The sequence below is a fragment of the Molossus molossus genome, unplaced genomic scaffold (assembly GCF_014108415.1).
Source record: "Molossus molossus isolate mMolMol1 unplaced genomic scaffold, mMolMol1.p scaffold_m16_p_17, whole genome shotgun sequence".
Taxonomy (NCBI): domain Eukaryota; kingdom Metazoa; phylum Chordata; class Mammalia; order Chiroptera; family Molossidae; genus Molossus; species Molossus molossus.
In genome coordinates, this window is record NW_023425352.1 from 13,708,138 (window position 1) to 13,724,357 (window position 16,220).

Below are 16,220 nucleotides of genomic sequence, written 5' to 3' on the forward strand. Positions count from 1 at the left end.
GCCTGTTGTAACAATACAAAGATCATAATAGCTGTATCATTGGAGTCGGGAATTCAGCCTTTGAAAGTAACCCTCTTCCTACAAGATGTCAAGAACGGAGATTTAACCATCACCAAAGCAGTGAGGCTGGGATAAAGCAACCCAAGTAATTTGAGTAAACAAAGATCTGGGACCTTCCAGCAAACTTGAAAATGGAGACGTGTGCTGAGTGGGAAATTCGCACCACCACGTGTCCATTTGCAGGGCCAGCCTTGCAGTCTCCCCCACAGCTCTGGACGTTCACACAATTGCACACTCAACTGAGAAAGTTGCACGCAGCCAGAAAAGAACACGGAGACTACATCTGTCATCTCTTCATGCCCGACCAGAGAACTGATCTCCCGCTCTGTGCTGTAATACGTCGTGCAACATTTATCATGGTTTTGGAAACACAAGGACTTATAGTTTCTAGTATATTTCCCTCCTCTTCCCTGAGATATCGGATCGAAGAGCTGGTCGACCACTGCCAATGTTTCTGTGTTTGGCCATTCAACAACAAAAACAATGAAAGTAATAATGAAGATAATTAAGGAATCACCTCCAAATTCATGAGAATGCCCTTCCAGCTTGTGGCAAAGGGTCTGACCCAGCATCTCAACCCAGTGCAGTGTCCCCTAAACTCCAGATGGTACTGAAAAGGCCACATTCCCAACCAGGAACGCACAGTGGGCTGCCCTCAGCCTTCTGCTCAGGTTTCCAAAACACGTTTTATATTAAGTTTAGAAAATACGAAACACCACAAGCAAGATTGTAGCCCTAAAAGGCCAGCATCTAAATTTGGAGATCGAAAATAAAAACAACTAAAGACAGAGCCACAGAGAGTCAGCATTAAATATGAAACCAAAATAAAACAGTTTACACGCGCACTGCTAGTGTAAAAACCTTATTGTGTGAAAAAAAAAATTTCGAGCTTTGAAAAAGTATGGTCCTTCGTGAAGCACTGTCATTTTCCTTCTCTTTCTCCCATGAAGCCCACCCTGGTGGGTGAAAGAAAAACACATTTATGTGTTAGAAGAAACTCCCAAGCCCATCACCCCTTTCCAGATTACAGCTTACGCGCACTTGGGGAGCTGGTCTTCCGTGCTATATAACTGTTAAGGATTGTGATGAAGTCAAGCTTTCTCTCCACCCCATCTTTTTTTAACCCTTTCTCCCCCTCCCCCAAAAACTGCTATGAAAAGTACATCATAAAGGGCACAGCTTGAGTTGACCATTTATTCTCGTTTTGTTTTTTTCTTCCCCAGCGTCTGAATTAAAAAAAAAAAAAAAAAAAAAAGCAGAGGTTTAATGATCAAGACCATAAGCAAGGACACGAACACACACACACACACACACACACACACACACACACACACACCATTACTCACCCAGCAATTCAAATTGAGGTGCCAACTGCCCAACTGCTGGAAGAGAGAGAGCCCGGAGGCCACTGTGCCTCCCTTCCCACTCAAATATTCCATTCCCACTAAAATTGCATCCCTAGGGTACATAATAGCTTTGGTTTTCTTTCTCTCCACCTCACAAAAACTTTCTCTGTACCTTGGAGATGGGACTGGGCCAGCTTTTCCCTCCTCCCTCCCTGCTTTTCTTTCTCACTCTTCTTCCTCCCAGCGTCCCCTCCCTTTACTCCTTTCACTTAAAGAGCTGGAAAAAAACATCCTAACAGATGAAGATAGCTCCGAATTTCTGCCCTGGACACTCTAATGCTCAGTGCTCTATTGCATGTGGCCTGTAATTGCTGTGTTAATTCTTCCCTGAACGTACATCCCTCAAAAACCAAAACAAAAAATAAAAAAGAAAAGAAAAAAAAAAAAACCAAAAACAAAAAGGAACCTAATAATCTAGTTCACTTTGTTGCAGATCATCTTTTTTTAAATTGTTTTTCATTTAAAAACTCCTTCGAGTTTCTAATCTGTGCCACCACGCAATCCGTGAAGGAAGGGGGAAGGCCCACTTTCCAGCCAGCTCAGGGCACCTAAGCAAAGTCCCCTCCCTCACCCGTTACCTTGGGCAGCAGGGACAGAGCCACCGCTAAGAGTAGCTAAGAAATTACGGTCAGCCATGAGGGAAAATGATCAACCGAAGGCGGGAGGCAGGCACTTTATCTGCAAGATTGTCAAATCCCTCAAAACAAATTTCTTAGGGAGAGGGCTGCGACGGGAGAGGGAGAGGGAGGGGAAAAGTATATTTTCTTGTCACAGTAACACGGGAGTGACACTTGGCAGGGCCTTGCCTGCCACACACACACACCCCGTCTTTTCCTTCTAGAATGGGAGCCTGCGCCCGAAAGCGTCTCCACTGACCTCTCTGGAGACGGGGACGCAAGCTGCCTGTGCTCGCTGGCATTCCAGCGGTCGGACACTGTTCACTTTCCCACTGCTGAGTTTTGTGAGCTTTCTCCAGAAGGGGAGAGAGAGAGAGAGAGAGAGAGAGAGAGAGAGAGAGAGAGAGAGAGAACACGAAGGCTATTCCCTGAACCCCACGAACCCGACTTACTTTTCCTGGGGCTCGCATAGGATCCAGGGCCGGGTACATTTGTGTGGGTTTAACCTAATTGGAGTTGAGAGACTCAGACATCACAGCCTGAAATCATCCAATTTCACACGAAGGAGGGGATTGTGGGAGGGCTGCAGCTCCAGGAGGAGTTCAAGACAGCAGAGAAGTTACAGAGGCCAAAACTCGCCCGAACGCCTTTCCTGCCCCAGTGCTTCACCCTCTTCAAAAGCAAACACACAACTCCCATTTGCGTGCAGGTAAGAAAACACCCGTGAACCTGTCTTGCTTGAAGCAAGACCAGTGGCAAAGGTTTGTTGTTGTTTTTTTCTGGCTGCGGGACAGCTATCAGAGGAGATGGTTTTAATTTATCAACCTGATTGCCCAGATGTTTATCTCCAAACCCACCACAGGGCTGTTGTCACGACGTTGGTCTTTAAGCGGTCTGTTAATATACTGGACAAGTTAATAACCTCAACACTCCCCACCCCCCAAAATAAATAAATAAGGGCTGGAGGGCTTAAACATAACAAAAACGTAAGAATCCTTTATTTGCTTCTTCTGTAAAATACTGCTCCGTGCCCCCTCTTTCTGGACTTATCCGGCCTTCCTGTATAAAGGCAGAAATCTTTAAGGCCCTTAATACCAAAACAAAACCCTGCTATTTCCCTTTACATGGCAGTAACAAAAGCAATGAGCCTCAGTTTGACAAGTAAAAAGCCCCAACCACACAGCCCCCTAATTGCCTCCCCTCCCTCTATTCACGGGGACCACCACATTCGGCCAGCTGCCTTTGTCACACACGCAATTTCTTAAGTAAACTGCTAGTTCCCGCTCCACTGATGGACAGCTCCCAATCACTCCGCAACAATAACTTAGAAAGTGCAGCCCACAGGATGGGCAGCGTGGGCTCGGAATTTATTCTCTGGCTTTCTTAAAAGACAAGAAGAAAAACAGCAAGATGAGGCAACACATTCCAGACAGACCTGCTCCCTCATCCAGACCGGGGGAACCTCGAGAATTTCTTCAAACTAACTCCTCCGGAGACCCTGGTTCCGGATTTATGCTGTCCTATTGCTCCGATCCCCACCGGACCCCAGGGCACCCACACTTAGAACATTTCCATAAAAAACCAGAAGGTGGTCAAATGCTGCGAAGTTCTGTGGGATTTTTTTTAAACTTTCCCAAATCCGGGAGAGAGCCTCCTTCCCTTTTAGCATGAAATTACAATTATGTGGAGAAGAAATAAAGGCAACGGGGACTGTCCCTTAACATCCAAACGTTCTCATCCACATCCCGAGCAAAGTTTTGTTTTGGTGTTTTAAATAAAGAAGTTTGAGATGGAAGGAAGGGGAAATGGGTCTTGGACAAAAATATATGAAAAGTAAAAAAATTCGGACCCTTTAGGGAAATATTTGGGGATGGCTAGGGAGGAGGGGAGCCAGGAGGGTGGAGTTTGTGGCTGTGACTTGGTGGGCAAAAAAACAAAAACAAACAAACAAACAAAAAAAACCACCGAAAGACAAAAAACTGAAACCCCCTCCCCAACTACGCATTTCTGAGCTTAACAATGATAATAAAGCAGGTTTCTATAGTCACGGGCTAAAAGTTTACAATAAAAAAGTAATGTCATTTTCTTTTTTCGTTGTTTTTTTTTTAAAGGGAAGTTTACAGAGAAAAAGGCTTACTCTGTCGGGCAACTTGCCAGTGAAGGGGCATCAATCTTAAAGTTACTGCAAAGTGACAGCAAACCTCGAGGAGGCTGAGCCCAGGAGCATGCAAGGGCTTTGGCCAAGCGGGAGCGGCGGGGCGGGCGGCGGACCCGGCACCCGCGCCCACCGCCCGCCCGCGCGGGGCCGCTTACCATCTAGAGCGGGATGCGGAGCTGTCCTTCGCGCCGCCGGCTCGCGGGCATGCTGCCCTGCGCCCCGATGGCCGCCCGGGGCCCGCGCCGGCCGCAGGCTCCACTGGAGGGCAGCACCCGCCCTGCAGCCGCGCGGCGCACCCGCCGCACAGGGGAGCCGCGCGCACCAGCACCAGCAGCGCCGCCAGACAGGATGCTCACGCACAGTTCCATTCACAGAATTATCTCGCTTGATGGGGAAGGGCACAATAACTGGGATCTCCCCGGATTCCACAACAACCCACCCCCCAAAAATGGGAGGGGTGTTAAAAAAAAAAAAAAAAAAAGGCAGGGCTTTCTTACTTTTTTTTTTCACCCTCCAACCCAGCATTCAATCAAAAGAACAAAGCCTGATATTTTGTTTGCCGACTTGGCAAACATAAAGGCAATTTCAATAGTCCACAGAAGTTCACCTAAGTTGGTGAAAGTAATGCTCTGCAGTTCTCCAGTGAAGTTAAGCTTTAATAGCAGCTATCTGATGCTCACATTCACAGACGGAAGAGGGGAATCGGGCTGAATTTAGATAAAGTTAGAGGACCACTTCACTCCTAAGTTTCTTTGCCGGCTGCAAGTCCCTCAAAATTCTTGACAACATCCAGAGCTTAATTATCTTGCTGAATTCTTTTGGGGGGAAGAGGAAATACAAAAGCCAAAATAGACCATTAAAAACACCAATATGTAAAAAAAAAAAAAAAAAATTTCAGAACAATTTACTGTATAACATTTGTCATGACTAACTTAAAAAAAAAAAAAAAAACCTACCGAAACTTGTGGATGTGTTCCTTTAAAGCAAATGGTCCTAACACATATTAAACCACCGCTGCGCATCTTCTAAGCATAGTAGGAAAAAATGACTATTGATCTTCAAATAGCGATAATTGAAAAGATCAAAAAGATTAAACAAAATCAAGAATGTGCTGACTTACCATGCTATGCTTTTTTGTTGCAACTTTGTAGAAATTTCACTCAAAGAAACTGCATCAGAGGTGTCAAATTTTTTAGCGGACTGTGATCGTATTATTTCCGCAGCCCTGCCTTCCAATGCTTCAGAACTTTTTTCCCTTTCTCTTTTTTGTTGGTGGTACCTAGCTTTTTGCTATAGACTTTAAAAGCCTTCAGCTCAGCAAACCAGCACAAATTATCTTGCCACCTTGCGAAGCTCTGATGCTTTGGCCGCTAACTTTGGAAGGCCCTTTACTACTGCATCAAAATTAGCATTGTCAAAGCAGTTAATGAATATTAATATTGTATTTGTCATTGGAGCCAGCCCGTTGCTGAACTCCGAGTCATCCATCAGGGACAAGATTAAGAACACAATTATTTCTGACTGACAGGGACCAAATCTGCTAGAATTTTTTTAAAACAATTCGGGGGGAAAAAAACCCACAATATCATCATCTTAAGGTGTCTCCCAAGAGACTGGGAGCCAGATTAATACGCTTTTAATGAAGTAGAGATCATTATGTATGAAGGGGAAAAAAAAAAAAAAAGATGTACTATTCAAGCTATTTAGTTATGGTGGCGGCTAGAAAATTTTTTTTTTTAAAAATGCAGACGGCATATCTTTTTCGACAGCTGTCCAGATTTTATTCATACTGTTCTAAAGAAAAAGACGACTTTTTTTTTTTTTTTCCCTGAAATCTTTTCCTTTTTAAAAAAAGAACAGAGAACGAGCTATTCGTCCCATCTGGGATAATTTTCCATGTCTTCACTTTTACTGTAGCAGCTCAGGAAAGACAGCACAGTAAATAATTCCTACACAAATTTGACAAGAAACACCTTCATCAGCTCAGCTCCTTCCACCTCTATTCCCCAGATTCCAAGCACTGTCTCTCTCACTTTATTCAGGATGAACCATTACATTTACAGAAACTCTTAGGTTCCCTTTAACAGTGACATCCTTCTGGAATAAACACAGAGGAAACAACACAACTCGACAGAAAAGCCTGCTCACAAACACACCGGAACTCGAGTTGCTGTTACAGAGAGAATAGCCATTATGCTCCTGAGAAACCAAACCTATCTGGATCATGGCTCCGCAAAGTTGAAATGGAAGTTCGGTCAGAAAATAAACTAGCAGAATCTTAGTGGACAAGCCATCCGCCCAGTAGCAGAAAATGTCTTACAAGATTATTAAAACACAAAACTCTCTCATAAAATAGGTAAAAGGCTCACTAGAAGGAATTCAGTTTAAGAACTTGCGGCTTACCTGGCATAACCAACTTATTTGAATTCACCATCATTTCAACATCTACATCTGTCATGCAAAGTTATATCACGTATGCCTATCTGATACATACACACACAGATATACACGGCGATTTCTTAGATGTTTTAGGAATAGCATGCTTCGCGGGCCTGCTCCATATAAATTGTCTTCGAGGTGATATTTCCACCCCCCTTTTCGTATTTTAAATGTGGTAAAAAGGGGAGAACTAAGAGGGATAAAATGACAGATGTGATGGTTAATCTACCCAATGAATCGTGGGGGTCTAGGTAAAGCCGTAATGGCCACTGAGCTAATCTACAACACCCACTGACCACCCCACTGGCCTTCTAATACCATTATCAACCCTTAGATGAACATTCTAAATTAGAGTTTTGTTCGAAAAGGGTGTGAATCTGACCTCCGATGCTGGGAAGCCGGTGCTGTACCTACAGATGGGAAAGTTCTTATATTTTAAAAAAAGCATTTTAAAGGTTTCTACTTTCTCGCAATTTGTACCTTTGAACTCTGTATCTTTACACCCTCCCCTCTGCACACACACAAAAATACCCTCTCCCCAGATCCCCTCCTGCAAAAGCCACTGATGTCATCTTTACCACACATTCCACAATGTTTATGCTTCCCCTGTAAGAAGAACCTCAACCAAACCATTGAAATCAAAGAATCTCAACATACATGCAAACATCCCCCTTTGGCCCAACTTTTACTCTCTGTTTCAATTTACCAGTTCCTTTACCTACTGGCTCTTTATGACCAACAAACCTTTGGAATATATCATTAAAATGTATTATATCATAAAAATGGGGAGATTTGACACAAAATGTGGTAAGGGAGTGAAGAGAGAGCTCAATAAAGAATCCCATTTGTTTGCACGTACATCAAGCAACAAGGTGAAGAAGGAAAGAAATCTGGGGCTAAGACTTCTCTTGAAGAGCTCTCTTTTTTATCAAAACGGACATGTATCAAATTATTATTGCCTAAGTGTTACTCACTTAAAGAGATATTCCCAGTGCCACGTTAAGAAAATCAGCACAGCCCCTGTGATGTAAGCTTACTTTAAAAGCTCCCTTCGAAAACCAGACTCTGCACCACTTTCCCCCACATCATCCAAGGGAACCTGCGGCGGTCCCCGTGCAGATGCCCACCTGCATTTCAGAAAGGTGTGTGCATGTCTCCCCCAGCACGCCACATGTTTGTGTACACCAAACGCACATATGTGCAAACACACGTGAGTGTGTGTCCAATGGAAGGTTTTTCAGGCATCGACTAGCTTCCAAGTGACCGGCGACGTCTAAATTAAGGACCCCCTTGCTTTATCAATCCTCAGCTTCCCCATTCCTGGCTGGAGCCTGTCTTTTCAGGGTCACGGATAGATCCGTAATCTGCATCTTTGTGCACTCTGTACCGGAGTTGTTAATAGGCAGCTTTCTCTGCCTCTCTCTCGGCTTCCCCAGCATGACCGCATCAGCACTAGTATCAAATTAACTCTCCGACTTTGAAACTTATTGATCTGCTATTAAGACACCAGTGAACTTGATGAAATGAGTGCTGTAGGTGCAGTCATGACTTCAAAGTCTAGCACAGCCACATAAAGCAAGCGCCTTTGATCCTAACTCCGATCTGCTGAGGGTTTAAAGCCCAGCTCTCCCTAAGCTGCCCTTCACTCTCGTCATGTCTGATGTCTTACCAACTAGTGACTTGATAATGTTAATAATGCAAATTTTACAAATGATTTTTACAATGGCAAAATTAATTATATGAATTGATGCTTCTTTCAATAGGGGTGTCTGCACTTCTCTCCCTATAACAACTATAGCAACTGTGATGGCTAAGAAGGGACACGGGGCCCAGGTAAATCTGGACAACGTTTTACTGTCTTTTTTCACCTTTGCATTTTGTACTTAGAATTAAAATAATTGGCTAGACATTCTGCTAATAATTTTAGAAACTTATATTCTATAATTCTAATTTTCTCACAAATAACTGTTATGGAACAGAAGTCGCCTCTCTTTTTTACATGAGGTTTCTATGTTTATATCACGAGTTAGTACAAAATCCTTATTTTTGTGTAGGATTTCTTCTCAATAGTTATCAAAAACCCACAGGAAACATGTACAGAGTGTTTCAGAACCTCTGTTATTTTTTTTTTTTTCCAATTAGGAATTATCTGAAATGGTATAGTCAAGAATCACAATGTACTACACAGATTGTGTGGCATGGAAATTTTAAATACTGATATTCCCTCAATCTGGCTAAACAGAAAGTTAATCCAATAATTTTTATCACCAAAAAAATATGTCTTTAAGCATAATTTTACAAATTCCTTCAATAAATAATCTGAATCATTGTTATTAAAAGATTTCAATCAAATTCTCTCTAAGAAGAAAGATAAACCATAATGATTCTCAGTCTCACCGAGAAGTTTAGATTTAAATAATGTGAAAGGTCATTATAGCCAAGATTTTAAAAATAATCTTCTGTGCAACCAGAAGAACAAAACTGAAACAGAATTGCATCTTGATACTCCATTGAAGAATCAATATCTGAGAACAAATCCTTTGCCAAGAGGTTATTCCTTGTATGTTGATTTTGGACAGAAGATTGTCAGTATGTAAGAGCCAAATGTGCTCTGCTAAGCTTCATGCATCTCTTTTGATATTTATAGTATGTTATGTAATGTTTATGTTATTGCTGTTTTAAATCCATTTATTACAGGAAGAAACTAAGGAATCACAATGGATATGTTTTCTCCATTTCTAATGCCAGGGTTGGACCCCCTAAAATGACAAAACACAATGGAAGTTTAAAAGGACCATAATTTTACTACTTGCCTTCATTTTCAGGTGTATGTATGTGATCCAATTAGTTTGTTTTCCAATCTGACTCTAATCATAAAATTTAGGTAGTGGTAACTTTGTATTGGTGTTTCCCTCCTCCCACCCCCTCAATGTTGATACTCACTTAACCTACTTGCGATTCTAAAGAAGTCAAAACTTGATTGTGACAACGTTCAAAAGAAATTTCCTCTGCCACTAGCACAGTAAAAAAACTTTCACCAATTAGTGCAGGAAAAAAGGAGGGAAAAGCCACAGTGCTGGCGCTCAAAGAGCCAGGCCTTGCGGCAAATCTGTCATGTCGAGAGGATTGATCAACAGGACGGCAATTTCTAATGGCATGTTGTCATGAAAAGTCAGCCACAGGGAGCCACCTGCCTGGCTCCTCACAGACAGACAGCTAGGAGAGGAAGGAAGGAAGAGGGCGGGAGGGGAGAAGAGGGAAACGCTCTCCACCCGAGCCCTCCCTGCCAGTTCCCTTTTGCTAACAATTTTGGTAAAGGTATCATGATTTTTCATTCGGTTGAAATATGTCAAGTCTCCAATCATATTACCCTTCCTCTAAGATAACAGTGGTTTGAAGACTGACTTTCTACCTCAATCCCTTTCCCCCCATTTAGAGAAGGGATTGGGGTACCTTTATTATACTATTCCCTCCTCCTTTGTGTCAACCAATACGCCTTAGATCAGAAGACATCTATTATGGTTTTAAATCAACAAGGAGCATCTTGACTTCATAAAATTCAAGTTTAGAAGACTCTGGAAGACGAAAGAGATCTGATGACATGATCAGGTGTTATTTTTCTCAGCCACGCGTTCAGCCAACTGAACGAATATGTCAGTGCTGTTGGCCTCACACCTCGCGGGGCTTTGTCTACGGGAGAAGTGGTTCTGAAACTCTGTTTCGTAGGCTACAATCTAATCCATTATCATCTACTCTGGTTCAAAGTGGTGCTGATAGTGTTTCTGCTAAACATTTTCTTGTGCTCAATGCAACTCAATATTCTGTAACAACCTCCAACTTACCCTTGAAAACAGAAGATGTTCTGCCTTTGAATACTCTCTAGAAGGCATTATTTTCTTGGTACCCAAGACTCTGATTACCAACCTCTCCAAAGAAAAGGGCATCCTTCCTTTTCCAAATGTCCTACTCCACAGCTCCCTCATCAGTTCAAATAATGCTGTGTCTGATTATTAGTTCTACAAGATACTCCAACACTACCCTTCCCCAAAATGTCAACCCACTGAAGGGTATAAAAGGGACTCAACGCTAAACCGAAACACTTGAAAAATGTTTTCCTGTAGACCTGCTCTGAGAGAGTCGAGGTGGTTTTCTCCATAAAAGCTGGTAACACAAAGGCCATCTTGACCGTCTCCATAAGGATGGTCCAAAATATTGCTGTGACCCACTGTCCCTGGTTAATTTTCATACTTGAAACAGTCACAAATACACTCGCCCCCTCAACCTACTTTGAACAAAAGGAAAAAGTCAAATAAAAGTTAAAGAACTTTAAAGTTCATGAAACCAAACCCCACTTGGCATGCAAATCACGTACTGTAACCTTTCATTGGCGGAGCCTCTGGTCTCATCAGTCGATGAGATTCTCAGCCCGCGGCAACAGCTTAGCCGAGGGACACAGACCAATGAGAAAATATTCATTGTGTTAGCATTTCAAATGGCGAGAAAGGAAGAAGAAGCGCTAACTGATCACTGCCCGTGGAATTAATTGGATATTCCAAGAATAATGTCTCTCACTGAAGATCCTTGGAGGCCTAGTGCTGGTAGAGACCACATTTTGTGCGGCGCCTTCAAAAAGAGACCGCTTGGGGGTACTGGACATATTAGGGTTTTAGCGCATTTCCCTAAAGGCCAGAAGATAATAAGATGCACTGAACCAAACTCAACTAATCCAATCCATAATTATACACACAAATCCAATAAACTTTGCCACATTACTGGAAAATTAAACTATTATATTAAACTTTCAATAACTTACAAAAAAAGTTTAAGGGGCACCATGGCTAAAATGTTTCTTTTGGGGGTCAGGGACATGTGGCCAAGAACTTTTATTATTTTTTACTTGCAAGTTACAGCCTTCTGTTATGCTCAAGGACGGATTCTTAGTGCCAACTTGGTTTCTCTATTCAGAGAGGGATTTGCGTTTCAGCTTTATTGCACATAACCCAAACATCTGCAATGACCCTGACCGATATTAGTATATCTTTCCTTAGGACACATCTTAATCTAACCTTTTTAAGACTCTTTTGCTTTCAAACTCAAAACAGCATAAAAAATAAGCATTGTTGGTGGCACAGGGAAGCCTGAACTAAGGCCCTGGCGTGGTCCGAAGCAATCGCCCCTGGATAAACAGCTGCTGGTGAAACTAAATCACCATCGGAGACCAAAAGGTAAAGGGGGAAAAATGAGATTAGGAACTTTCCCAAATGTTCCATCTCTCCTATCGACCACTGGCCTAGCGTGAGGTGTCAATTTTGACTCCAAAGAATTCGCAGCGGTCCCATTATGCGGCCTCTGCTCTCATTGTAAATTCTGTCAACGAAGTCAATCTTATTAACTTCCGCACTGGTTCACACATGACATTTTCTTCAATTTTCTTGCTGACATCAAAAACATCAATTAGCAGCCCGAAAATAGGAAGGAACGAATGACAGCGCCTGATAACGTCGACTATTTGAAGCCAAGGGTAAATCTATTCTCCAGTTCTGAATGCGTTCATTACAATTGCATTTTCAAAGAAGACCTCCAAATAGCAAAGAAAATTAAATTTATCATCTAGAAATGCCTAGAAATTGTTTTTTTAATCCTATGTCTATCTCTCAATCCCAGAGCGTAATACAAAGTATCGCAATTGAGTTTTATGATAACATGCCCCAACTTTAATAGAAAGTTTATAAAATATGCAGCCTGGACCACACTTACTATCAAATAGCAACTACAAGGCTTGGGAAAGACATTTCTCCAACAGACGGCAGCCGTGCTCTGTAGGGTTCATCCATTTTCCTGGGCTGTCACTGTTTTGTGAGGCCACTATGTAGGAGAACACACACACACACACACACACACACACACACACAACCAGCTGGTTGAAACGTTTTAAATAGGAAAGAAAAGGGCAACTAAGGTCTATAGTTCAAAACCTAAAAGTTTTTATGGAAAGCAACCAACACTGTATCTCTCTCTTAAATTAAAACTGTCTGACCATCCACCTACCCTATCTCATCTTCTCTAAGACACAAGTCCTCAAATAAAATCTCAACACCCCCCTAGACCACCCCAAGACATACTAAGCCTTGTCCAAACAGCCCAAGCCAGAGACGAAACAATTACTCATCTGCCCGATGCGCCCCACCTAATTATCACCCATTTCACTCTTATTGACTCCCCCCCCCATCAAAATCAAATAAATAAATAATAAAAATGTCAAGTGTTCTCCCCTGACCGGCAAATTAAAATGCCCACGAGCACATCCTAACGCCCCCATCTGCCGGGCTAAGGCCAGGGAATCTGGGAAACGGCTGGAAATGGATGGAAAACCCAGCGCCCAAAACTTGGTCTGTATAGTCTTAAAGGAAAAGCTTTTATTTATTTTATTACTTATTCATGGGGGGAGCGGGAGCGCTGTGCTAACGCGCCTGCTTTGTGAGGCGTCGCCTGGCGCCGAGTCACATCTCCCAGGGAGGAGGCGACGCGCCTTCGGTGGCCGGACACCGCGCCTCGGACTTCTGGCGGAGCAGAAAGAGCAGCTACACCCTGGTAAACAGATCGCATTCCTGCGGCCCATTGATTTTTTGATCTTTTGACATTTTTTTTAGTTGCTTCCATTCCCCCCCTTGTCTTTTCTTCAATGTCACAAAAGGCAAAAATGTCTAAACAATTGAGGGCAGAGATATCTATTAGCTGTCAGACCGCCGTTTTCCCGGCATTGACTAAACGAGCACCACACAGAATGCCGAGAACTGGTAAGATGACAAATTATATCTTTTTTTTTTTTTTCCTTAAATAGGGATAATCATATCCCAATACCTTGGCTTCTCCTAGCCAACCAAACCACGCTGTGAGAGAAGGGGAAGGAATCACATTGTATCCTTTTCTGCAATTCTTCTATTATGTTAGCTATATTTATTGGGGGGTGGGGGGAATTCCTTCAAGGAACGTAATAACAAATTTCAGGTTGTAGCATCTGAGAAGCAAAACATATCTTCCTGATTATTTTCCCCTAAGAACTGCTTCGATAATACAAGAACCACATTAATAAAAGAAGCAATTTGTTATACTTAGGGATGAAAGACTGCAAAAGAATGAACTGATGTCCCCAAGTTATTTGTTTCCCCCTGAAGACAAGCAAAGCCATTCTTTCAAAGCAGTTAAATTGTAGATTTGAAGTACGGCCAACCTCAACTTTCTAAAACCTAAAATCTGAAACTTATCATTTCCATAAATAATGCCCTGGCAGAAATGCTTTAAAAATTATTTCAAATGGGTTCTCTCTGCTTGTGATTTGACTGCAACGAACATGTTGTACATCTATGATTTCAAAGTTGAAATTCAAAACACACTCACACTGCGCTTTCCTTCAAAACCAATAATCAACGATTTATAGACAAGAAGGCTAAAATGGATCAAATTTACACTTACATTTGAGAAGATTAATGATTTTCTTTCAAGGAAGCAGTGCGTTAGGGGCATTAGTTTCCAGAATATATTTTTGTATGTAATGAAAATATTAAAATGTTTGGGTTAAAATCTATTACCTAGCAACCTATTTTATAGGGGTATTATATTTAACCCTTTTTAAAGATAGGCCCAAATTTATGGGATGCATTTAGGGGAAAAAAAGAACTGTTTCAATAAACTATTTCAGAAATAAGCACAGAAATCTCCAGATTTAGTCTTTACCTTTTCTGTTGTACTTATATAGACTCCTACTTGACATTTAACATCTAATGTTTATTTTTCTATTTTCAATGACACTTTTGACAGAGATTAAATATTTTAAGACACTGGTGCATATTTGTATTCTTACAATACAAGGAAAAATATTAATTAGGTGCAATATTTAGATTGCAAGCGATAAAATACAATCCAAACTCAACAGGAACAAAGCCCTATTATGTTTTCAAGAATTGCATGAACTATCCCAACAACACTTTGAGGATTCTATCCATGATTTTGAAATGTAGATTCAAACCAGCAAATATAAAAACAAATTTACAAACTCCAAAGGGAAAGGGGGAAAGGGAAAGAAAATGGTAAATTAAATTTTTCATCAAATTATCAAGACATGTTTGCAAACATAACCAACCCAATTTTTCTGCTGTTATGACAAACTATTTTCTGCATTAATATCAGCTATATACATCCATGTTTTCTTGTAGAGCACACCGGAGTCAAATAGGTTCGTTTACACATTTTAGTAAACCGCACCAAACTTCCTTAAATCATTCCACAAGTACAGAAGACAGGTATTGGTAAGGAAGCATCCTTCTGTCTCTCTATATAGATGAGTAATAGATATAAGATCTGTCTAAGTATTATTTGGGGTCTTTTTGAGTTTATGAAATAAAGGATGGCATTCCAGCAAACAGTTTAAGGGGGGAATCACAAAAAGCCAGCAGAGACACACACAGACACAGTCACACAACTGACCACAGGTTGCGGATGGGATGGTAGGTAGTTGCGGTTTTTAAAACCGCGCGCTGTCCTTGGAACGGAGGCCGCACACGGCTCCATTAGATACAGATCCAGTGCTCTTGATCTATTATTTACAAAGAAAAACCCTTCACTGCTTAAGTGCCCCTTCTACTCAGCCTTCCATTTCAACAGCATCAAACAACTTAGTGGGGGAAACACAAGACACAACAACTTGTGTTCATCACAACGTTCCACGCACGTCAAAATTCCGCTCGGATGGGAAAAGAATTTCAGAATAACCTGAGCACGGGATGTCGGCTCAATGACAAACAAATGGGAGGTCTGCTCCGGAAAACGGACTGTCATTTTCTAACAGGCAGCACGAGGTTTTATAATCATTCTCTTAAGAGGAATTTCTATGGGGGGGGGGGGGAGACCACATTTTCAGGAAGACCATTTTTACCTCTAGGATGTGAAAAGAATGTTTTCAAAACATGTTATTTGGTAAGAAATTCTTTAATTATCAAGTCTGCTCTCTGAGTCAAACTGCATTCGATCTAATTAGTAAGCTTAGATCTCACCTTCACGCTGAACTTTAAACTCTCTGAAGCCAATTAAAAACTATTTAAATGAATATTAAAAGGATTCCTGTGATCATTTCTGACATGAGAGAAAACATGCTTTTCAGCAAAAAATGGGTTTACACAGCATGCCTACATTTCACACAACATTTGGATTGAGTTTTGCATTTAATCTGTTCCCCTTTCTTCGATTTTGCCATCCGGTGGCCTCCCTCGGCTGTTTTATCATCCATGTTCAGACATATCAGCCGCCAACACGGTTTTAACTGCAATTAGAACTGTTTTACTATTCAGTGCTCTTCAATTTTCGATGACTTACTAAGATTTACTGGATGGTGCCCATTTCCCACTTTCATTTTGATAGCTTATTGAATTGGGCACATAGGCTATGTACCAATGAAAGCTGGAATTCGGAGGGGAAAAAAAATCCTCAGCAATTTCCAATATGATGAGGCAAAGCATACTAAGACCACAGTCGACATCAAGTTAA

General features: G+C 41.7%; 1 protein-coding gene across 12 annotated transcripts in view; it reads right to left on the reverse strand.

Annotated features, from left to right (window-relative positions):
- TCF7L2 (transcription factor 7 like 2) overlaps positions 1 to 16,220 on the reverse strand; it is a 189,661-nt gene that overhangs the window by 35,562 nt on the left and 137,879 nt on the right. Inside the window, exon 1 of one of the 12 annotated variants that reach the window (XM_036264607.1) lies at positions 4,397 to 4,465. The exons of 10 other annotated variants lie outside the window; for them this stretch is intronic. In XM_036264607.1, the coding sequence (XP_036120500.1) occupies positions 4,397 to 4,399 (3 nt within the window). In that variant the 5' untranslated portion in view covers positions 4,400 to 4,465. Of the gene's footprint in view, positions 1 to 1,406; positions 1,720 to 4,396; positions 4,466 to 16,220 lie in introns of those variants that run through there. One more of the 12 variants, XM_036264606.1, reaches the window with a different exon arrangement.